The sequence below is a fragment of the Lemur catta genome, chromosome 24, assembly GCF_020740605.2.
Source record: "Lemur catta isolate mLemCat1 chromosome 24, mLemCat1.pri, whole genome shotgun sequence".
In the NCBI taxonomy this organism is placed as follows: domain Eukaryota; kingdom Metazoa; phylum Chordata; class Mammalia; order Primates; family Lemuridae; genus Lemur; species Lemur catta.
In genome coordinates this window covers 13,389,634-13,415,529 of record NC_059151.1, presented here as the reverse complement: position 1 = coordinate 13,415,529, position 25,896 = coordinate 13,389,634, and the positions used below count along the sequence as shown (strand labels likewise).

The 25,896-nt window shown below is 36.5% G+C and overlaps 1 protein-coding gene across 2 annotated transcripts in view; it reads right to left on the bottom strand.

The window, feature by feature from the left end:
- Positions 1–25,896, bottom strand: part of BANK1 (B cell scaffold protein with ankyrin repeats 1) — a 237,814-nt gene that overhangs the window by 187,492 nt on the left and 24,426 nt on the right. For both annotated transcript variants that reach the window (XM_045536640.1, XM_045536641.1), the window contains exon 2: positions 12,733–13,131. In XM_045536640.1, coding sequence (XP_045392596.1) covers positions 12,733–13,131 — 399 coding nt within the window. The remainder of the gene's footprint in view (positions 1–12,732; positions 13,132–25,896) is intronic.

Sequence of the window (25,896 nt, the reverse complement as noted above, 5' to 3'; positions counted from 1 at the left end):
TATTCAACATAATATTGGAAGTGCTAGCCAGAGCAAACAGGCAAGAGAAAGAAATAAATGATATCCAAATCAGGAAAAAGGAGGTCAAACTATTGCTTTCTGCTGATGATATAATCTTGTATCTAGAAAAATCCCAAAGATTCCACCAAGACTCTTATAATTGATAAATTCAGCAAAGTCTCAGGTTACAAAATTAATGTACACAAATTAGTACCATTTCTATTAATATATACTAATAACAGTCATCCCAAGAGTCAAATCAAAGACTCAATACCATTGACAATAGCTACAAAAAAAATAAAATACTTAGGAATATACTTAACCAAGGAGGTGAAAGAACATTGAGGAAATAAGTTGCAGATGACACAAACAAATGGAAACCATATCCTGCTCATGGATTGGTAGAATGAACATTGTTAAAATGTCCATACTGCCCGGTGTGATTTACAGATTCAATGTAATCCCCATCAAAATTCCAAACTCATATTTCACAGATCTATTAATATAAAAAATAATTCTACATTTTGTTTGGAACCAAAAAGAGCCTGAATAGCTAAAGCAATCTTAAACAAAAAGAAAAAATCTGGAGCTATCACATTATTAGACTTCAAGTTATACTACAAGGTGATAGTAAGCAAAACAGCATGGTATTGGTACAAAAATAGAGACATAGACTAATAGAACAGAAAGAGAACCCAGACATAAAGCCATGTACCTACAACCAACTGGTTTTTGACATAGCAGACAACATACACTGGAGAAAGGAAGAGCTATTCAGTAAAAGGTGCTGGGAAATTGGATAGCCACAGCAGAAAATGAAACAGTACCCCCATCTTTCACCATTTATAAAATTAATTCAAAATGGATAAAAGACTTAAATTTTAGACAGAAAACCATAAAAATTCTAGAATAAACTGTAGGAGAAACTTTTCTACACCTCAACCTGGGCAAAGAAATTATGACTGAGATCCCTAAAGGCAACATCGGCAACAAAAAAAATAAATAAATGGGAATTGATTGAATTAAAAGGCTTCTGCATAGAGAAGTAATTAATGAACAGAGTAAATAGACAAGCTACAGAATGGAAGAAAATATTCTCAAACTATCCATCTGATACAGGGCTAATATCCAGAATCTACAAAGAACTCAGACAAATCAGCAAGATAAAAACAAACTACCGCATTAAAAAGTGGACAAAAGACATGAACAGAAGTTTTTCCAAAGAAGATAGACAAATAGCCAACTAACATTAAAAGATGCTAGAAAATCACTAATCATCAGGGAAATGCAAATTAAAACCACAATGAGATATCACCTCACCCCGTCAGAACCCTCATTATTAAAAAATACAAAAACAATAGATGCTGGCATGGATCCAGAGAGAAAAGAACTCTTATACACTGTTGAGGGGACTGCAAATTAGTGCAAGAAAAAGAGGCTGCACATTGGAATGACCTATGTTTAAGCAACAATAGAATTGTTTTGTTCTGTTTTATTTTTATTGCCCTGAATGAATGATTAAATTAAATGATAGAAGCAGGAAAAAATTAATAAGGAATATTATCCTTCACTTTAAACTCCATGCCTTTGACACTGCACTTGAGTTTCTTTTATATCCTGGGTGAATGACTAGATTATCTTAGGAAGTGACTCTGACGCCCTATCGTGCCCCCTTCAGGGTAGCACAGTCAGCCTTAAGTCACCGTTAGGAAGCTGGAATGTGTTTTATTTTTATTTTTTTTGAGACAGAGTCTCACTCTTGCCCAGGCTAGATAGAGTGCCGTGGCGTCAGCCTCGCTCACAGCAACGTCAAACTCCTGGGCTCAAGCGATCCTCCTGCCTCAGCCTCCTAAGTAGCTGGGACTACAGGCATGCGCCACCATGCCCGGCTAATTTTTTCTATATATTTTTAGTTGTCCAGCTAATTTCTTTCTATTTTTAGTAGAGACGGGGTCTCGCTCTTGCTCAGGCTGGTCTTGAACTCCTGACCTCGAGTGATCCTCCTACCTCGGCCTCCCAGAGTGCTAGGATTACAGGCGTGAGCCACCATGCCCAGCCTGGAATGTGTTTTCTAATGATCACTTCTAGTTTAGCAAGTGAAAAGGAAGCTACAATCAATTCATTGCCTAAAAGGAAAAGAATTTTTAATAGGGATTTGATATAAATGAATGCTCATGATTTTATGAACAAACTTCTCAGGAATATTAATAACTAACAACTATTGAACATTTATTAATACCATCTGCCAAGTGCTACTCTTAGTGCTTCGCATATGTTAACACACAATGCCCTACCAACTCTGGAGTAGGTAATAATATTATCCTCATCATATAAATTAGTTCATTTATTCTTTGAACAAATATTTATCAACCAACAATGTACCAGGTGCCATTCAGGACGTTCAGGAGGATGCGGTGAGCTTCCTTCACAGGATTTGCAATCTAATGGGGAGAGGCAAGCATGCATAACATAAGTAAAATAAAGAGTGTAGCAGACGCTGGTAGGTGCTAGGAATAAAACTAAAGCTAGGACAGGGAGTGCAAGGAAAGGGAATGCAGATTGCTGTTTTAAATGAGGAAAATAAGATTCTGAGCAGTGAATTCACTCTTCCAAGCCACACAACTAGTCATTGCTGCAGTCAGGAGAGGAACTAGTGAGCCAGACTTCAGAGAACCCGGATCACCGCACTCCACTGTCACCCAACTCACAGTTACATCCACGCACACGACAGTCAATTTATCACAGGAATTATTGGATAGAATCGAAGATACAAAATTTTCAGAGCTGTTAAAAAACAACAACATGTGGCCCAAACCTCTAGGGACAATGTCTAAGGAATTAATTTTTACCATAGCATAAGATTACACCCTATTTGACATTAAATTGATGTTTTATTTAGGATTGCTACTTTGCATAGACATGGTAGTTGATGTGATTTTGAGGATGTTTATCAGTTCTCATTTCTCACTGAATGATCTCGCAAGAATGTTTTATTTCACAAAGAATTCCCAGAGGTGGTTTATATGTCGTCGGATTGGCTCTCGCTGCTAGAGAAAATGACTCTTTTTACAGTGCCAAACGTGGAATCCTTGCCAACAGGCAATGACAACTCTTCTCAGTCTAACATGGGTTTGCAGAAGACAGATCAATTTCTGAGATTTTTTTCCCTTCAGAGATCTTCAAATTCTTTGCAATTATCTAAGAGGCAGAACTCGAACTTGCAGGCTTCCTTTGGCATGTTTTTCAAAAAATGTTCACCAGCATATTACATATTCTAAATATTAATCGATATCTTAACCTGATATATATTTAGGAATATTTCCTCCCACAAAACTTCAGGGATGCCATACCTAAGGATTTGATTTTAACTTATAAATTACATAAGAAACCTCACTTTCTCACCTCCTCCATTAGATAGTGAGCTCTTGATGGTCATCACCAGTGATCTTTCCATCCATCTCAACTCCAAGTGATTACCAGAGGCCTGCCACAGAGTAGAAGCTCAACAAAATCAGTTGATATGGCTAAAACCATTATTTTAGTGGACAATCAGCCAAGTGAAAGGGGAGCACCAAGGAAAGTAATTGTTCCTAATAGCCAAGAGCCATATTTAAAAGAAAATTATGCAAAGTTGAGTAATGAGGAAAAATAAGTTGTACAGATAGTTTGAACTAGCATGGGGAGTAGGAAAACATACTAGACATAGAAAGTATCAATTTTCTGCTTAATGGAGAAAGAATTACTAATACCTGAATGAGTTTCATGGTTATGAAAAAAGCATTCCTAATATCTAAATATAATAACGGGAAAATGACAAAATGGTTGATACAAATGTTTTAATTAACAATGTGGAACTACATCCCAGAGATCAAAAGGCTAATATGAAGAAAGTTTCTAAATGCATGATGATCAGAGTAATTTGGTTTGATTAATTTGATGATGAAGAAGGCACTACAAGGAGCCCTTTATATCATTGACTTAAGATTAATGCAGTAGAATATTTATTAGAAAAAGCACAACATAGGTAAGTAATATTGACAACAAAATGTGAAAATAAATCTTACTGCAATCAAATGAGACCAAAGAGGGTGGGCGTCCTAAGACGGTAGATAAGAAAAAGTGGATAATATTTTTGTTTGCAGTTTTGACATACGATACCTAAAATGAAAAGTAATACATTTTTGTATAAATAGAAAATGTTTCAAGCAGAAAATTCAGAAAGTTATTTAGCCTGAAATTTTTTAATTTTCTAAGTAGTACTATATGTTCCAAACAGAAATCATTTTCTAAAGCTCATTTAGTGTGAGAAAGAGCATTGAAATGGAAGAAGAGCTATATAATATTCAAATAAAATATATTGCAAGTTTGTAAATGAAGGCACAGGCACCAAGACATTAAATGTGTTAAATTGTGACATTCTTGTTAAACCTAGAACGTGGAGGTGCCAGATGGAAACTGAGAATGTCCCTATAACTGTAAGCGCAGCTGATGAGGAAGAGGAGGATTCTCCGCCTGGGACATCAGTGGCTGGCCGAAGGTCGTCCCAGTTGCTGCCACCTCAGATCTATCTCATCCCAGTCCCTGATACATAAAAACCTGGACAGTTGTAAGAACACACTGATTGCCTTGCATATGCATACATCTAAGAAATTAGAAATAGTCTGGTACTCCCCAAGTCCCCTAAAAATTGTTTTTATCAAACTCATACCAAAATTTGTTCATTAGCGTATCGATCTGAAATGCGAGTGCTGGAAGTATCTGTCCTTTTCTAGCCATCAACCTCCTGTGTTTGTGTTTTTACTTAAAAATCAGAATGGTACTAGTACCTGCACCTCAATGTTTTCGTGAGGATTAAATTTTAAAATTTATATAAAGTTCTTCTAATGGTGCTTGGCTCTTCGAAATTCATTAATAAGTATTATAAAATGATTTTTTTAAATGTAAGGAATAAAGGAATGGATCATGAACAAACAATGGAAGAGAAATAATTTACTTTCTTCCATAAGTGCTATTGCCATTTGACATTTGGACTTTGGAAGGGAGAAGCCAGTGCTCTCATTCTACATGGATTTTTCTAGATTCCTCCCCATTTCTGGACCATGGGTCTTGCGCAAAGAATGTAACGTCTTGAGGTTTCAATCTCATCATCTGTCAAATAATGATGTTTGATGAGATATTATCTGTAACAACTTTTAAAGCTATAATTAGTCTATAATTTATTTATAAGAAGAGTTTTTTAAAATTCTTCAAGTAAAGAACTAGAAAAATCTTCATCTAAATTTATAACTTCTATTTTTCATAATATTTCATCTGTTTGTAGCTTATCTCTGAAACATTTATTTTTGCTTCTCCCTACATAAATATAGTGCGCAATTCTGTGTAATTAAGATTCTCATTACCATTTGAATTTATGCTTCAATATATTAATTTTTTGTTTCATTATTTTGAACTATGTGTTCCAAGCTAGAATCTTTTATTACAGTACAACATTGATTGTGGTGAGATTTTCATGTTCTCATGGAACAGTTGCTAATATATTATTTTTGAGCCAAAGGCAAAATTTGATATCCTGGCCTAGCATTTCAGATTTTTTAAAAATGTTAAAAAATATTATTCACACATTCACTTAAGTATATAGCCCTATACTTGTCATTTATGTTTTGCTTTTTCCTCCAATATAAGTTATGGTTTGTTTTAAAATGGTTCTATGAACATATTTGGCAAGTACTCTCTCAACTTTTAAATAGCTTCTATTCTACATTATAACAATTTATCTAAGGAATGAAATATGCCAAAATGCTAACAATGATTGCCTCCGGGTACTATCACTCTAAGTGACATTTTCTTCCTGCTTCTTTTATATTGTCTGTACTATTAATTTGGGGGGGGGAATTAGCATGTATGACTTTTATAATTAGACAAATAAATAAAAAAGATTAAAATAATTTTCTTTGAATTTTTACATTTTTATCCACAGTTCAAAAGCGCAATCATATATTTGTTGAGATCAAATACTCCATGAAGTTAAATATTTAAAATTATACAGTATGTCTCTTAGAAGAAAAGTGAAAAAAGCAACTGTATAACTCCCTTACCCTAGTTTCTACACAGCCTTTAGGGACTAAGAAACAATTACATGTTAGATATAAATCACACTTTCTCATATTCTAAAAGAATTTTAATGAGTTGTAAAGAACTTTGCCAGTTGAACAAAAAAATTATTGTATATGGTGCTAGTCACTGTGAATGATGGAACAGTGATTGAGACAAATCCCCCTTGCTTAAGAAGCCCCCAGACTAGTTGAAGGGATGATAGAGTATTTATTAGGGGATCGGGTGGCATTCAAGTAGGGCTGAAACATACATGTTCTCAATTTCCATAATGTTAGTCAAATTGAATTCCTGTTGAGGTACTTGAATAAAAAGTAATGTTAAATAAGAGTTAAGCTTCCTCATGTGGGAAGCTATTGAAGAGATTGATGAGCATTACTTGCATTCCTACAAATACATTTTATAGCATTACGATACTATTAACAGCCAGAAGAAAGTATATATATGAGATGAGTTTAAGAGGACTTGTGTTGATTTCCATCCATCCCAACACTCCTATTACAACTCAAAAGGAAACTGTAATTGCCTAGTAGGGAGTATAACCGTAAAAATTTAATGGATAAATACAGTTCCTGGGAAAACAGGTAATTCCAACTTTGCTATTAGGCAATTTATAAAAGGGAATTTTACAAAATTTCAATTCTCTCACTACATAGGAGTATTCAGACACTAGTTAAAGTAATTTTAAATAGCTCATGAAAATTTAAGGTTAAAAATATATGCCTCCAATACATGAACGTAAGTGAATTCCCATTTGGTGGTATCATAAAATGTCTCACTTTTTAAATCTTTATTTCATAACTTAGTTTAAACTGCCTACTGTGTTTCTCAGTGATGAATAAAGTTAAAATACACACATCTCTCACTTGATTCTCTATGTGAAATACAAAAACATGGTAAAGCTGTGTCAGATACACCGTGTCTCGTATCAAGCTGCCAGGTGATCTCATGTGACGCTACATCTTCTCTTCGAGCATAAACGTAAGTGTGAATGAGAAAATGTTCCTGATGTTAAGAAAATAAAGTTTAAAGTGTTTTAAAAATAATTATTGATAATAGCAAATGATTGGTCACCAGCTAGGGCAATGCATGTTTAGGTCAAACACGGCCAGTAGGAAAAATTTCCCTCCAATGGTGTAATCATTACTGACGGGTAGATTTTTGTGGACCTCACATCACAGTTCTGTAGACTTCAGGACATCAACTGTCTTGGCCTAGATTTCAGAACTAGATATTTTATTCAATAAGACAGTAAAATTTTGCTTTTTTCATAGGCTTTCTACATAGTTCCTTCCCTTGAACACTAGAGTCAATGTTCAGAAAAGCCTTGGAGGGTTCTGTTAATGCAGCAGAAGACCATTTCCTATGTGGAACTGAATCATGAAAAGAAGACCAGCTTTTAGCAAAAATGAAGAGAAAATCATCTAAGGACAGGTGGGATATTTAGAATAGTAAAGAGTAACATGAGCAAGCTAGCTACTAAGTAGTTAATAGCACAATAATTCTGAATAGCGTGCATTAGTGCAACTTAGTTTTGCTTCAAAAAGGGAAGTGACAGAAATCTGGACTAGCGGGCACTACATTCATAATATGAACAATGGTTAAAGCCACCCAGAGCATTGCAGAAACGGCCATCACCAACACAATAAAAATGTCCTGATCAAATGTCCTTATCTTAGCCTACTAGCAATAAACAAATTGTGATTATATTCCTGTGCATAAGACTCATAAACTTCTTGGGGACATCTTTGGAACCCATTAACAGGTCTAAGGGTGTGCAAGACACACCTGCAGGTCCTCAATTATGCAACAAATCTATGTCAGGTGGCTTGTCTCCAATTAACAGACCTGCTTATCTTAAAACATTCCAAAGCTTCATGTCTTTAACCAATTACAAGTCGAAGAATCTTTAAACCCACCTATAACCTGTAAGCCTCCACCCACCCTGCTCTGCTTCGAGATGGCCCACCTTTTCGGGCCAAACCAATGTGTGCCTCCCACGTATTGATTTATGACTTTACCTGTAACCCCTGTCTCCCTGAAATGTATAAAACCAAACTGTAACCCAGCCACAGCGAGACCACTTGCTCAAGCCTTCGTGGGCTTGGCTCTGGGTCATGGCCCTCAAATTTGGCTCAGAATAAATCTCTTTAAAATTAAAAAAAAATTTAGTGTTTGAGTTTCATTCTTCAAGATATATAAGAATGATCAAAAATGACATTTAGAAGACAAAATAATTAAGAATAGAATTTTCAAAGATAAAAAAAATAAACTTCTTCAAAGAAAAGCTGAATATGTATCATACATTGAGAAAGAAACCTTGGAACCTTAGTCTTCACAGCCTCAGAAATAATTTGAGCTACTCTATTAAATTACGCAAGCCAGGGAAGCTCTTTGGGACAAAATAAAACCCTTGTGTAAAGTATCAGGTACCTGAACTCACATTTATAATTCAGACTTTTTGAGTCATATACTTTTCAAACACTCCATCATTTTAATTGGAATTCTGAAATAATAATGAACTACTAGTTTCTTAGAGAAAGAAAAAAAGCAGATATTCAATCCCTGAATCTGAAAGTTGGCAGCTAATAATTTTTCAAACCTTCATAAATTCTAGAAGTATGAAAACAGTTCTACTGGCCTTTGTCCTAAATATAAAGTTATCATTCCACATTCACTGTTACAATTGAGTAATTATTGCCTAAATCAGTGAACAATTAATGTAGGTGTTTTAAATCCTGCTGCTAATTTGACAAACAGTTTGCATAATATTTGACTATGAGAGGCCTTGTCTGTTGTTGGAAGAGACTTTGACTTTATTCTGCAGGCCATGTGGAGTTCTATAATCTAGTGTGTGTTTTAGAGGAGCAGAGAGGAGAGAGGTAAGCGACTGGCCCCAGTAGATTGTGAAAGGGAGGAAGAAGATTTAGGCCGATGGATGGAAAATGGGAAAGGAGAGTCACTTCTAAGGCAGAGAGATTAAGTGAACGTGGAAGAAGGGGGGGCTCTGGGATAGCTCTGGGGTGATGGCTTCAGCCTCCTTTAATTTGGAACAATAACTCATCCTTTCTTTTAGTTTCTTGACCTTAATATTTTTGAAGAGTACAGAGCAGTATTTTGTAGAATGTCTGTCAATTTGAGTTTTTCTGGTATTTCTTCACGATTACATTCATGTTATGAATTCTTGACAAGACTACCACAGCAAACCTTTTCATGAAAGTGGAGACCCCAACGGCTCTATAAACATTTAGAAACCTGCACTTAAAAACACACTTTGTCTTTTCTGTTTTATTCTTCTTTTTGTGATGTTTAGAATGCTGAAATGTTTTTAAAAGTAAGTTAACAGCATCACATTTTTTAAAACGTAAGTCAAGAAAAGAAAGGACGTGGTCACAATAGTTCCAGTGAATGTAGACTGTCATCGGAGTCATACATAGACAACAGTCAAAATTAATAGAATTAGAGATGAGGAAAGTATTTTTCAAGCAGAAAAGAGCTGAGATGAATTTATCGAGAAAGCAACTTTTCCGCTGACTTTGAAGGATGGCTGAGATTTCAACTGCAAATACGTGGAAGGAAAAGAGGGAGGAGGACAGCGGCTGTTTCCTCAATGGGAAGGATGTGCTCACCTAGCGCACAGCATGGCCGCTCCCGTGCTGATGACAGCAGCTGCCTGGACATCCTCACTGCAGCCGGGCCTCCAAGAAGCTGAGAGGCTGTGCAAACAGGACAGACTTCATGTGACAGGCCACGAGATCTCACCAACCAGCTCTGAGCAGCCACAGGAACCAGAGCTCTTGCAGCAACACCACAGCCCAGAGAGGAAGAAAGGAAAGCAATGCTTCTGCATAGTTTGTTTCTGTGGTGTTGTTGGTGTTGTTGTTTGTTTTGCTTTGTTTTTCCAATAACTCTATTGTTATGCTGCTAACTCTTCATTTTGGGTTTCTTCATTTAGGTTTAATAAAGCTTTGCTTTGGTAATATGAGGACAAAATTTAAATGTTAAGGTTCTTCATGAAAGAATTAGCAGTTTTTCTTATCATTGGACAATGACGAAAATGTAAGAAAATCAACCACGGAGAGAGCTGTTGGTGAAGGGGAGGGAGGTGCTGAGTGCCTGGTCCAGAGACAAAATGTGGCAGAGCCAAGGACAAAGAGAGAGGCAGGAAGGGGGCCCAGGAGAGGGGCCATGATCCCAGAAACCAGTGAACACCTGCTTTTTCAAAAGGAGGACTAAAGTATAAACTGGTGATACTTCAAAATATTAGTTGACTTTATATAAATTTGAGATTAGATTAATTATAATAATTCTTTATATATTATGTTTATATAATTAATTATGTAAACAATGCTGCATGAAACCTATAGATGTAGAAGGACTAGAAGAAGAAAATTAGGTGAAGAACCAAAAGTAAATAAAGAAGTAACAGACAGAAGAAGGACTATCATCAATGCAGTTATAAAACGCACAGAAAGGTGACACATCTGAATTTGTATTATTCTCAATTTGAAAATTGAGATAGGAAATTAGTTTTCTTAATTCCTTAAAAGGAAATAAAATACCCAGATTGCACATGAATTACTGTATCTTTCCTTAAACTTTTTTTAATATTAAAAACTTTTCTCTGGAGCCTTGATTGATTAAAAAATATTTTTCTCTTTCATTAAGTATTTTAAAAATTCCTCTGATTTGTCTTGGTCTTATACGAATACATTTGAACATTTAATATTTTCCATGACTTTCCTGGCATTTTTATTATTCTCTTCATCATAGCATGTCCCTGAATAATGTTTCCCTTATTCTTTATATAATTTCTTTATGGGATGTGGGAAAAGTAGACAAGGGGGAGTAAAGATTGAATTTCACACCTTTTGCCCTATTTTACCCATTTTTACACTGATCTCAATTTTTAAAACCAGAGTCTATATATTCAATATAAATGGCAACATGAAACATAAGATAATTTAGCAGACTATGTAAGCTTATTAAAACAAATCTATTACTTAGACTATAGCAACTAATGCCAATTTTGTCAAGGGACACAACCCATATATAAAAGTTATTTTATGCATAGCTTGGAAATTGCTTATACACCTACATTCTGGAACAAATCTGGATGCATCACTTTATCTACTTGAAGATATACTACAAGGCTATAATAACCAAAACAGCATGGTACTGGCACAAGAACAGAGACATAGACCAATGGATCAGAACAGAGAACGCTGATATAAAATTATCCTCATATTTCCATCTGATCTTTGACAAAGCAGACAATAATACACACTGGGCAAAAGAATCCATATTCAATAAATGGTGCTGGGAAAATTGGATAGCCACATGTGGAAGACCGACACAGCATCCACACTGCTCACCACTCACAAAAATTAATTCACAATGGATAACAGACTTAAACCTGAGGCATGAAACCATAAGAATTCTGGAAAAAGAGGTTGGAAAAACTCTTATAAACATTGGCCTTGGCAAAGAATTTATGAAGAAGACTCCAAAAGAAATCACAGTAACAAAAATAAATAATTGGGACCTGATCAAATTATAAAAAGCTTCTGCACAGCCAAGGAAACTATCAATAGAGTGAATATACAACATATAGAATAGGAGAAAATATTTGCATGTTATACATTTGAAAAAGGGCTGATAACCAGAGTCTACAGATAAGCAAATCAGTAAGAAAAAAATCAAACAACCCCATTAAAAAATGGACAAAAGACATTAACAGAAGCTTTTCAAAAGAGGATAGACTAATGGCCAATAAACATATGAAAAAATGCTCAATGTCTCTAATCATCAGGGAAATGCAAATCAAAACCACAATGAGATATCCCCTAGCTCCAATAAGAATGACTTTTATCAAAAAGTCTCAAAACAACAGATGCTGATGTGGATGTAGAGAGAAAGGAACACCTATACACTGTTGCTGGGACTGCAAACTAGTTCAACCTTTATGGAAAGTAGTATGAAGATACCTCAAAGAACTAAAAGTAGACCTACCATTTGATCCAGCAATCCCACTACTGGGTATTTACCCAATGGGAAAAAAAGACATTCTATAATAAAGACATCTGCACTCAAATGTTTATAGCAGCACAATACACAATTGCAAAGATGTGGAAACAACCCATGCACCCATCAATCCATAAGTGGATTAATAAAATGTAGTATATGTATACCATGGAGTATTACTCAGCCATAAAAAAATGGTGAACTAATACCTTTTGTAACAACCTGAATGGAAATGGAAACCATCCTTCTAAGTGAAGAATTGTAAGAATGGAATAACAACCACCACGTGTACTCATTATTAAATTGGAACTAAATGATCGATGCTTATGTGTATCGATGCATATGGTAGTAAAATTCAAGGGAAATCAATCAGGTATGAGTGAGTAGGAGGGGATGGGTAAATTCACACCTAATGGGTATAATGCACTATCTAGGTGATGGGCACACTTATAACTTTAACTCAAACTGTACAATAGTAATTCATGTAACCAAAACATCTATGCCCCTGTAATATTCTGAAATTAAAATACAAACTTTCAACTTTTTAATCACAACAACAATAACAACAAAACAACAAAGAAGATTTGGCAACACTACCTCTGAACATGATACTCTGGATGACAGAGATGTAGTCTTCTGGCTCCTGCTCAGTTGAGATCTCCCATCTGCTTCCAGAGATATTTAATAATTTGTAGAGCTGATCTGAACTCTTCACTCCACAAAGCATAGTAATTACACTTTCTGGTGAATGAAGTACTTTTTCCAGAAACTGACATTTCTTTGGAGTTAGGTCTTTAAGCAGGCTGTTTGATAATATCAAAAGTTTACATTCATAAGACGTTAAGTTCAGCAATTCCAAATGCCGAAGGGAGAAATTCTCCAAGCAATACAGCAGGATTGCTTCCCTTTTCACAACACGTAAAAAGATTTCCCTCAAGTACAGAGCCCATTCCTCAGCATCTTCTTCATATATCACTATGATGTCTTTCGTATTTCCTGGAAAAAGAAAAAATAATGTCTTAATTTTCTTCTATTTGCAATGCTAACAGCAGGTGAGATTATTATTTCTCAAAAATTTAAATATACTCTTTAGGAAATACACTAATTTGTTTATACCAGAGACTAATAATAAAACTCATATTATCCCCACCATAATCATACAGGATTAAAGCAATAATTAAGATGTAACACAGTTCATGCTTTGTGTGAGTCTACGCTGTATTCACTACACAAATGTGAATCTAGGATGCTCAACAGAAATATTCAATAGTACGAGGCTTCATAATAGAATGAACAAAATACTCTGAAATTAGGGGCACTGGGCATGGCTCTGCCAGTAAACACAAATTTTACCTAAATTATGATATTTCACTCCTTTGAGCCATTGTTACTTCCGTTAAATGAAGGTTTAATAAATAAACCTTGCCTAATGAATGAAATTATTTTGAGCAGAAATGTAAGAATTTACATTAAAGGAACTTAACATTTTTCTTCCAGGTAAAGATGAGTACATAAACTCAGATTACAGAACTTCCATCTCCAAATGCCCAGCAAAATAAAATACACATTTTCTTAAAAAAGAAAGAAATTCAGCAGCAGAAACCAAACAAAGAGGGGTGCTAGCTCATGTCATAAACTAAATTAAAGTTGATGTCAATGAAATAAATTGAAGGTTCTGGCAGAGCAGTATGAATTTTAAACCTATCCCCGACTTCAGAATCAGTATTGATGAAGAAACTTGAGTCACCAAAACACTCAGGGTGCTCATGAATCTCTTCCCCATCTTGGGGTATCCACAGAGCTGAAAAACCTGTCAGTATCCTCCCCAACTCGGGGCTCCAAGACCATCCAGGAAAACCAGCCAAGTCTCACAAACTCAACTACATCTGTGGGCAGAGGAGAGGGGTCTTGCAGAGGACATTTAACAGTGTCTTAGCAGAGACCACAACCCACCTCATCCAACTAGAGCATCACACATATTTTCCTTCTCCTCTTCTTTTCCCTCAGTCCATAAAAAAATGACTGGAATAAAGATTCTGTCTTTTCAAACTGTAGCTTGGAGGGAAAAATAAAAAGTACCAAATAAGATAGGGAGGGGAATTTAAAGGGTAACTTGCCCACACCCTATTATGCAAATAAAAGGTCTAAACTGAGCTAAGAGGAAAGATTGGCAATACAAACTCGTGGCTATGGGAAGAGTATGGCCAATAATATTAACATCAATGATCATCACAAGAAAGAAAGTAACACAGCAGGCTAAAACTAGCAGAGATCACAAGTAAGGAGGAGAAACTATGAAAGTCCTTTATAGCATAAAAAAGACCACAGATTAAATAAAACCAAAATTCAAAGACAAGTTGATTGAATTAAAAAAGAATAATATGAAAGGATATAATAAGTAAGACAAATTGAGCCAAAACAATATTATTACCCAGATAATAAATAGAGAAAGTAATGACTACATTAGACATAGATAATATTTTAATTTCTGGCCAAAAATAAAAGCATGATATTTTCATAGCAAATACAAAAAGAAAAAAAAGGAGAAGAAAAAATAGAACAGGGTTAACACAATTGGTGAAAATATGATATATCTAAATATGAGTCAAAAAAAGAAAACATTGAACATAAGGATTATCCGAAATTCTTAAGTAGAGAAGAACAAAATATAGATAAAAATATTGCAAAATATTTTATGAATTTTAAAAATCCTTGAAATAAGGAAGGAAGATAAAGGAACAGCTCTACGAATCAATGGGACACAATCAGATTCTAAGAAAAATTGTCAAGAAAAGCATATCTTAATTCAATTCCCCTTGGTTTAATGATGATTATAAAACTTCACATATCTAGGAGAGAAAAGCAAGTCATCAACAAGAAGAAAAATATTAGGTTTATCTTGATTTCTTCAGAGCAATTTTCATGAATTATAAGAAAGTTCTTACAAAACTTATAGTATACTCATACTATACAATATTGCAGAACAATAAAAAAGAATGAACCAATGGGCCGGGCGCGGTGGCTCACGTCTGTAATCCTAGCACTCTGGGAGGCTGAGGTGGGTGGATCGCTTGAGGTCAGGAGTTCGAGACCAGCCTGAGCAACAGCAAGATCCCATCTCTACTAAAAATAGAAATAAATTATCTGGCCAACTAAAATATATATAGAAAAAATTAGCCGGGCATAGTGGCGCATGCCTGTAGTCCCAGCTACTTGGGAGGCTGAGGCAGGAGGATCGCTTGAGCCCAGGAGTTTGAGGTTGCTGTGAGCTAGGCTGACGCCATGGCACTCACTCTAGCCAGGGCAATAAAGTGACACTCTGTCTCAAAAAAAAAAAAAAAAGAATGAACCAATGATACTTACAACACGGCCGAATTCAAAGACATAATATTAATTGAAAAAAGAAAGAGTGTATGATTGCATTTATATAAAGTTACAAAGCAGAAAAACTTGCTCCATGGTGATAGATCAGAATATGTGAGGGAAGGATTAATGAATGAAAGCAGGCATGAGGGATCCTGCCAGAGTTCTGAGAATGTTCTATATCTTAATCTGATGGTGGCTACATAAAAGTATACATATACAACAATTCACTCATCTGTATGTCTCAGATTGTGTGTGTAAATTATACTGCAAAAAACAAGTAAATTAAAGTATCAACAGAAAGTTCAGGACGGCAGCTGTTCAAGAGGCCTGGAGACTTGGAGACTAGCAGGGACCTATAAAAGTTAATGATTTGGGGAGGGAAGGCCACAGGAAATAAATAACATAATTGTACTATTATTGCATGCAAGTTGAGAAAAATGCTAATAAGACAGCTTTGATAGTTGAGAAAAGTTGAGAAAAATGCTAATAATAGAGCTTTGACAGTTCAGATAGGATATTTTCAAAAAAATTAAAGATAGGTATAAGATAATCTTCTGCACATAATATAAAAAACGAAATAAATATCAATTCCAGAGAAACAAACAAAAAAGTTAAAAGGTTATAAAAAGAAAGCAGAATAATTATACACTATTTGGATCAATAGTGTATAATGTAGTAGTAATGTAATGTAATAGTGTAATATAAATGTATCTCTTTAAAATATAGAACAAAAAAGAAACATTTGAAAAAAGTATGGTTCTTAAGGTTCTTATGGGAAGTGGAATGGTGTTTGGGGCAGGGGAGGGCAGAGGATGCCAGAGGTTCACTACAGACCTTTTACCACTGTTTTAAATGAAGGTAACTGCAATCAACATTTAAATAACAGGAAAAAAACCCAGCCTAAAAAGTGGCAGAACCAAAGGAAAGGAAATGGAAATGTAAAAAACTTTGTAAAAAGAACAGAGGGTGAGTTAAATACATGTACACACAGAACAAAGACTAGACACTGAGTGCACCATGATTGCATTACAAAATGTACATATGAAAAATCTTGATGAAATAAAAGTAATTACAGAAAAGGAAAACTGAGCAACTGGGCAGGAGAATGTACAAAGTACTAAACTCAGCTTTTATAGAATTAGTCCTTCAACACCGCCTAAAGTTGAAACACAAATTTAAAAAATAAACTCATTCTCTCAGTATTATTTATATCATCATTTTTCCCTAAGCCATAATATATAATCTAGAAAGTACTCAGAGTGAAGAAATTTTTATCTAAAATTAATACATCTTTCAATTTTACTCTATATTAATTTTTTATGCAAAGTATAATCTCATTTTTAATAACAATCACTATCTACCTATCTATTTAAAATAATCCCATCAATTGTTAACAGCAGTTGTTTATAAGAGAGAGAACTTTGAGCAATATATGGCTTTTTTTTTTTTACTCTTCCATATTGCTTATATTTTTATAATAAACTGGTATTATTTTACAGAACAAACTAATAATCTTTAAAGATCAGTTTGTACAATATTATTATGAGTGCAAAGAACAAAGCACCAAAACTGCTATAATCCACAATCATCTTTTTCCTTCGAATACAGGGCATGTGTTCTCTGTACCACTGATGTGGTGACTACTATAATGATTTTGTGAACGTTTGTATTTTTATTGAATTATTGAGTTTATGCATTTTCACCTTTTCTCATGATATAAATATTATCTCTGAGAGCAGATACTTTATCTTTCAATTCATTGATTTCTATACCATGCCTAGCATAATTTCTTGAAGAGATATTCAACAAATTTTTTTATATATTTATATACACAGAATGAGAAAAAACATCTGGAAGAAAACATATGGGAATCACACACAAGTTGTGTATGAATCATCAGTATCGTTCTGTTATTCGGTGTGTAGTGTCTCACCCAGCCTGGATGCTAAATAAATACTCATTGAACAAATACAACATGATACCATAATACAGTATTTTTATGTGTAAGGAACAGAAAAAGGAAGAGTTTTCTTTATATTACATATATAGGCAGAGTAAGCGGATATATATTATAAAATAATTAGAGTAAAAATAAAACCAAAAATAACTGAAATTATCAAGCACTTAAAATAAACTAGGTCTCTATGTGATTTTCATATGCTATTTCATTTAATTCCCAAAATTACCCTATGAAGTAGGTACTAAGGTTATTACAATTTTAGAGATGAGAAAACTAAAACATTATTAGCATCAGGATTCCAATGCAGGCTGTCTGCCCTATAGACTATACTTTTAACATTTAACAGCAAAGGAGACAATGACATTATTTAAAAGATTAAAATGGGTTATTTGTAGTGATATGGGTTAGATTAGTCAATATTAAGCAGCCTATGAAGTAATCATAAGTATGCAAAGAATGTGAAGGCTTACTGAGAGTCTGGTTTTCTATCAAAGAAAAAGAAAATATGGTGTCCTCCATGAGTACAGTTATCTATGAAGAATAAAATCAAATTATTCACTCTAAAATTTAAATCAATAAAATTATAAAATAAGCTCTGAGTATATATTCGAGTTCGGAATGAGCACCCTCACATGATGTGTTTGGATATCACAACTGGCAGACAAACTTCCCAAGACAATTGCACAGGTAGTCTTTCTTTCTCAATGCTCCAGATTCATTTTTACTTACGTTCATATTAATCCTTCTTTTGAAATTTGTATTTGACTTGTACTTTGTCAATAACCTCTACATGACAATTTTCAAAAATCTGAGTTTGGCATCAAATTTCATCCCTTGTGTCTCTATGGATGAAATCATTTCAGTCTTTTCATCTTTAATTTTCTCAACTATTATTTACTGAGACTTCCCAGGTATCAAGGACATTGATCGGCAGTTAACACGCATCCCCTCATTTGATCCTCAGGAAACTGTCTGGAGTCGGTCTCGTGCACTGATGCTCACACTGCACCTCGGAGGGGTTAAGAAACTTGTCAGAGCCCCAGGGATAATCACTAATCGTCAGGCTACCTTCCATTCTTTTCTTGGCAAACTAAATTGAGTCAAAATGTGAAAGTTAATAGCCATTTTAATAGCCATGGTTTTCTTTTCCCTTGTCCTAGATAACAGAGGCTTGTACTTGAGAAATATTTGGGCTAGAGATCCAACAATAGTTCTCTATGAATTCTCAAGATTTTCCTAGTGGCCTTGCAATGCACTTCATTTTGTATACTTGAGCTAAATCAAGCCTGAAGTATTATTTTCCCAATTTAGGAAGGTTATTGGCATTAAGATTGGCCAACTATTACAGGCTGTGAAATGAAATAATAAATGATGAACCTGAAACATAAAAATACAAAATTTTCATTCCTGGAAACTTCATCATAATTAAAGGACATTACTATTGCAGATCGAATCAAGATTTGCAAATAAATTACTTAAAATGTACATCTTGGGCCTAGCAACATAACGTCAATGACAGCATGATATAATGGTTTTATAGGAACAAAATACAACCAGATTAATTTTTATAAATTACTTTCAGATTCAATAGTGCCTTATTTATTCATCTTACAAAATGACACAACAAATTTTTAAACCTGAAGGAAATGTTTATCAATAATTTAAATCAATAATTGCATTTCCACTGAAAACAGATTACACTACATATTACCAAAAGAATGAGACTAAATATAAATCAAAGTTCTTCCTATTACATATGCACAGCTTCAAATGGCAGATTTTCTTCTTTTTGAATAAGATCCAGTCTCCTACCCATGTTTTGATTGTGCATAATGGAAAGAGATTGCATGATATGTCTTTTCAGTATTACATTTTTCTAACTAGTAACCAAAAGGCAGAAGAAAAGAAAGCAGAAAATTACCAAAAAATAAATAAATAAATAAAATGAGCTACGGCAATGATGAATTCAGTAGGGGCAACATAAATATTAATCTTGATATAATCACACACTCATCATTATTTAAATTATACTGTAAGTATAGCTCAAATACTCCAACTTTCTGCTGCTATTTCTAGTACAGGAGGGAACAAAATGGGATTTGTTAAAGGTGTTAAGTGAAACACACTGTAGCTCTGATGCACGTCCCACGTCTCCCTGGACCGCCTGCTACAGCTTAGTGGGCAGCTAACACTGGACACTGAACACTTCCCACCTCTGCTTTGCTGCCCGAGGACATTCTCTGGGGCTCAGAGAAAGCTCCTTGAGACTGTGCTCTGCCCAGCAGCTCAGAAGTGCTGAGGATTGAGTGCACGGAGGGGTGGGAGGCAAGCTGAGCCAATAAGGAATGAAAGTAAATGTGTGATTAACTCAGCTTCTCTCCCCTGCAGTGGGACAATTCTAAGACAGTAATCAGAGGGTCCCAGTGGTGCTGAACTGTAGCTGCTCCTTGCATTATTCTGCTTATTAACATACACATCATCGCCTTTTCTCTCTTTCTTGTCTCGTTCCTTATGCTCTCACTAGTGATTGATTCCTGGGCTCATTCTCAAACTATCCGTACTCAAGTCTGTTTCTCAGAGTCTTCTTGAGAAATCTCTATGCACATATGTTATTTAACTTAGTTCTTCCTTTCAAACACAGGAAGGCACCAACACGTAATTTTAAGATTGTGCTTTTCAGCTATGGTGAAGAACGACCAGCAAAAATTATTTTTATACAAACCCAGAACTTCCCCTTTCTTCTTTTTGAGGTGCAAACAAATGCTTCTATGCCTCACAGAACCACCACAGAAGAAAATTCTGTTCCTTTTATGTAACAAAAAAAGGGTTGACACTAATTTTTACCGGATTATTTTGCAAAAGACTTCCTTACCCTGAATATACAAACTGAAAATGTTCAACTCCCACCTCTAAACACTTTTTAGGCCTAGAAAGCCCACTTATACAATTGCAAAAACACAAGTACCTAACAGGGTTATTCAAAGTATTAACTGCAAAAATGCATATAGTGTGCTTATCACAAGGCATGGAAAATGGGAGTCAAGGAATAGTAGATCCTTCCAGTAAAACTCTGTATATATGAAAGCAGAAGGGTATATTCAAAAGTTTCTTAAAATATTTCCTCAGTAATAAGATACATAAATGATTAAATATGGTAGATCTTAAAATAAGTTATTATTTCCAAAGTTTCCATATTTCCTATTTTATTTATAGACATTGGAATTGGAATTAAAAGAAAAATTTAAAAAAAATTTTGTTATCAATAAACAGATATCGTAGATGAGAATCTCTTGCTCCATTCCAAGTTTCCAAGATAATTTGTATTAAAAGAAGGAAAGATGTAAGTGACAATTTGGGAAATGTACTATGTTATAAATGGCTTTTAGGTATCTAAGAGCATGTCTAGATCATATTTTGGAAACTGAACAATAATAATGATAATAATAGCAGCGAAGTTTTACAGTCTCTTACTGTGTATCAGGAATTGTTCTAAGAGATTTATTTAATCCTCACAAAAATCCTATACGGTATATACTATTTTTATAATTATTTTGCAGATGAGGAAACTTCGGGTGCTTGACTCACCAATTAATTAATGTGCTCCAGTTTAACACGGATATTAAGTAGCTCATTTCATATTCAAACCCAGGCCACTAGTGTAATACAATTATTATATTGCCCCCCCTAGTCCACTTCATCATTTAGGATGAATCAAAGTCTCCATTATGATATGGTTATTTTAACTGAACTATGACTGAGCCAAGAGCTCATTATACAGAATATAGATTAGCCAAATCCCTTTTCCTCTTCTCATTTCTATGGTTCTTTGAGCATTGCCATTGTTTTTACACACTCAAAAACAGAGTAGATTGGAATATTGAGGCTCCAAGTGGCACAAAAATTATTAATGCTCCACTTAAAAATTTATGAACATAAAAAAGTATAAATCTATGTGGAAGTTTAAACATGTTTCATACTTAGTGCAAATTTGAAGAGTTCTATTCCTGCGATATCCATATCCTTCCTCTCCTTTTATTGCTATTACTCTATAGATTATTGATCCTAAGACAATATTGATCATAAAACAGCTGATTATTTTCTTTAAGAAAAGAATAATGAGATCAAATAAATTATATTACAAATTTAAAGATGAATTTTTAATTTTGGAGAATCTGAATAGCAAAGGAAATGGAATCAGTGAAATATGGTAATACTACCATCTCACACAGCCTCTTAAGTGCACCCAATTCTCCAATTCGCCCTCAAGAATGGTCTGCCTAGGGCCCGGTTATTCTCTCTGCTCTCCCCAGAGTGGTTCCTCTCCCGGAGGCTGGTCCTCACCGACTACATACCCCGGATCCCGGGCCCGTCCCAGGGAACAGCTATCAGGACTGGGAACAGCTATCAGGACATCAGAGCATGACCCCGGGCCCGTCCCAGTGAACAGCTATCAGGACATCAGAGCACGACCCCAGGCACGTCCCAGGGAACAGCTATCGGGACATCAGAGCGTGATCCCGGGCCCGTCCCAGGGAACAGCTATCGGGACATCAGAGCACGACCCCGGGCACGTCCCAGGGAACAGCTATCGGGACATCAGAGCACGACCCCAGGCACGTCCCAGGGAACAGCTATCGGGACATCAGAGCGTGATCCCGGGCCCGTCCCAGGGAACAGCTATCGGGACATCAGAGCATGACCCCGGGCCCGTCCCAGTGAACAGCTATCAGGACATCAGAGCACCATCCCGGGCCCGTCCCAGTGAACAGCTATCGGGACATCAGAGCACGATCCCAGGCCCGTCCCAGGGAACAGCTATCAGGACATCCGAGCATTGGAGGAGAAGGGCCTGCGATGTCACTGTGGCAGCGGGCGCTTTCCCGTGTGGCCCTTGGCTGGGACATTTCGGTCTTCCCGCCGCACGGGTGCATCTCCCTCCGCTCTTCCCACAGGGGCAGAGCAGGGCCCTGCCCTCCCCCCCTGGATTCTCCAGCCCTGCACATCTCAGTAAATGACCCCTTGGTTGCAGTTTTCCAGCTAAAATCTCTGACGGTGCCGTCCGTTTCCTGCCAGGGACGGACGAGCACAGGGGCGAGGGGCGCCCACGGGAGGCGCTGCCAGGCGGGGTGTGAAGCCCGGGGCGCACGGACCCCGCAGGGGACCGCACGGCGACTCCGCGCACGCTGGCGTCGCCGCGACTCGGGCTCTCACCGGTGGTTATTCCGGATCACGCGCCAGCGAAGGGGAAAGTTTCGGAGGCCACCTGTCTGCGGAACTGAGTTGATGTGGTGGCGACAGGGACGACAGGGCCTGGGGGCGGGAGGGGGGGGCGCAGCAGCCGCTCCCGCTGCCTGGAGAGCGCGCGCGCATGCGCACAAGGGCCGCGACAGCGCCCCCCGCAGGCAGGGCGCCCCCAGGACCCCGAGACTAACACAGGAGCGCTGTGTTGGGGAAGCAGGAAATCCTAACACTGGAGACAGCAAGACTGGGGCTCAGATGGGGCCGAGAACTCAGAACTTCCACCTGCCCGTTTTCTTAGCAGAAGGAGCCAGCATTTCCTTGTAATAAACATGCAAGCACACACACAAGACCAAAGCCAAAAGAGACGGTTTCGGAGACCCGGCGCCCGAGGCCGGCCTTGGGACCCCCTAGGACCGGCCGCTCCGCAGAGGGGCGGGCGGAGGGCATCGCAGGGAAGCCACCCCGTGCTCGGGGAGCCTGTCGGGCTCGCCCGTGTGTGTCCGCACGAGGCTGGGAAACACGCACGCAATGAACTGCGAGGGTCATGAAACCCAGGAAGGCACAGTGTAGGGTTGGATCTGGCTGGATTTATGGATGTGGCTGGATTCGCACAGGATCCAGGATTCAATGCGCTGTCTCGGTACCCGGGGGAGCATTAAAGCCCTGACCCAACAACCGGTAATTGAAGCCTGGGCTCCGCGACCTGCAGTCAACGCGGCTGCAACGCCAGAACCTCCTGCTGCGAGGTACAGCTGGGGCGGCAGGAAAACTGTCCTTAAAGGTCTTGATGGCAAAATCTTCAGGCCTCATGGGCCACACAGGACTAACCTGTGAGTTATTATTGGGTCCTGATAGAAAGTAATGTCTGCTTACAGGATACTAAATGTTTATGAGGTCTAACTGGCCATTTATAAACTGGGTGCTCTGTGTTCCACCAAATTATAAGTTTGGCTGTGAGTAGTGACATTCTATTAGAAAAGGGATGTGACACGTACAAAACCAGAGCATGTGGCTCAAACTTCTGTGACACTAAATCTTACCACTTTACCACCTCACCCTCAATATATGGCTCTAGCATCGTGAATTACTTAACTTGTTAACAGAGAAAAAAGAAGCATGACACTAGTTTCCGGATGGGTCTGAAAAATATGCTAGCACCAGTCCAAAGTGAATGGTTGCTCCCTTACAGCACCACTAAAGGAAATTCTTTCACTTGCTAGAACATCACGCAATATATTTGATGGTCCACTTTGATTTGAAGATAGGAAGGCTTGAACTATGTATGGATATACATTGAATAAAAGATGAAGAAAGAGTAGAAAAGGATATGCTCATTTCATTTCAGAATTAAGTATACAAACTAGGTCCCTAAATAAGAAAAAAAATAGCTGGGAAATACGAGCCTACATGTTACGTTCTTCCATATAATGATTTCCTTATGCTTTTTGTGGTATACCAAGGCAAATAAGGTTTGAAGTCATGTTTCCCAGTTTTGCTTTGTGAGTAATTAAACCTGTATAACAAGCCTTTGGCCACATTGGTGATTAACAAATGCTTACTGAAAATTCCCTAAGTTACAATTGAAGCCACAACAAGATCAAAGTTTTATAGGTTTTATATGGTTTTATATGGTTGTATGAAAATTCACCTTGGAATTACATTGCCCTGTGGCGAAGCACTTTCCACAAACAAAGTTAATTTCAAGGAAAAACTATAATTACACAAAAGTTAGGGCAGTGAGAGTAGATATTTTGAAGACATGGAACAGAGATATTACCATTATGCCACTACAATAAATTTACATGTTGGTTTGTTAAGTGCATAGATTTCTAAAACTCTTTGGAAAAGTACATTAAAAAGTGAATTTTATTTATGTAGATTGTACCTCAATATTCTTGTCTATAAATAAAGAGACTGATAAAAATTAATACCAGTTATAAAGTTTGATTAAAAAAAAATCCACAGCTCTGGTGGCAACTCCATAACAGAGTAAATAAAGGATTTAAAATATGTTTTAAACTCTATCAATAAAAAATATCTTTATTATTTAACTCTAAAAACTTATAAAGTAAGGATTTGATACAAATATATTATATCAGTCAGTAATAATTTCAGTATATCTCTCATCTGAAAAGTGAATCTTCTATAAATAACTTAGTAGATATTAGTATAACTGAAAAATCAAAACTATTTCTTGAAGAAATCACAAGTGACATTTTCAGCAATAATAAATGTAGGCTCTAGCATTCAGATTTCAAAGGGAAATATTTTTTAAAATCCTGGATGCCATACTTACAATTTTATTTTGTAGTAGATTAGTAATAGTTTCTACTATTCCTCAAATTTTTATATTTCCAGTCTTATCGCATCAGTATAAAAGATGGAGAATGTCCTGGAGGCCAGGATTCAGAATAAGTTTGTAATCAGTTTCCCAGTTCTTACCTATAGTCATTTTGTTAAGCTTCTGTAGCGTATTAGGGCAGATGTTCTTGATAGCTTTTGACCTAGGTCTCTGGTGGCTGGGTGGGTCTATCTGTCTAATTCTGGGATTTCACATTACAAACTCCACTTTATTATAGATATGAGCCATGCTAACCAATATCAAATTCACCAATAATAAAGGCAATATTTGATTTCCCACCCCCCTGCCTTTATTCTTTTGTTATATTTCTTAGTATTGCTTAGTAACCCAGAAGCTGGAGAGGGAACGTTACTGCTCCATCCCTACCCCATCCGAATACATGTCCCTGAGTTCTTTTGCTGAAAAATGGCTCGACATTGTAAATGTGATTGTGATTGTAAATGTGACACATTTCAAAGTAACATACACTGAAATTCCACTCAATATTAATAGTAATATTATACAAAGTGCATTCACATGAATAATATGGTATGTTTTATACTACTCTTAGTATTACAGTTTTAAGAACAGTATTTTAACTCAATTTAACTCAAAAACAAAATGTTAAGCTTGGAAAGACAAGGTAGAAAGTTTGAGAGTTGACCAAGGTCACACCAAGAGTAAGCCATGAAGGTGGACTTGAATTCACCTCATCTACTGCCAACTCTGGTTCCACTATCAGACCACTCTTCAGGCAATATTATTGACAAAGTGAAATAGAACTGCGGTCCTTTCCTTGGAGTTCCCAATGGATAAGAGCATATGAGCAGCCAATCAGATTAAAAAGAACATA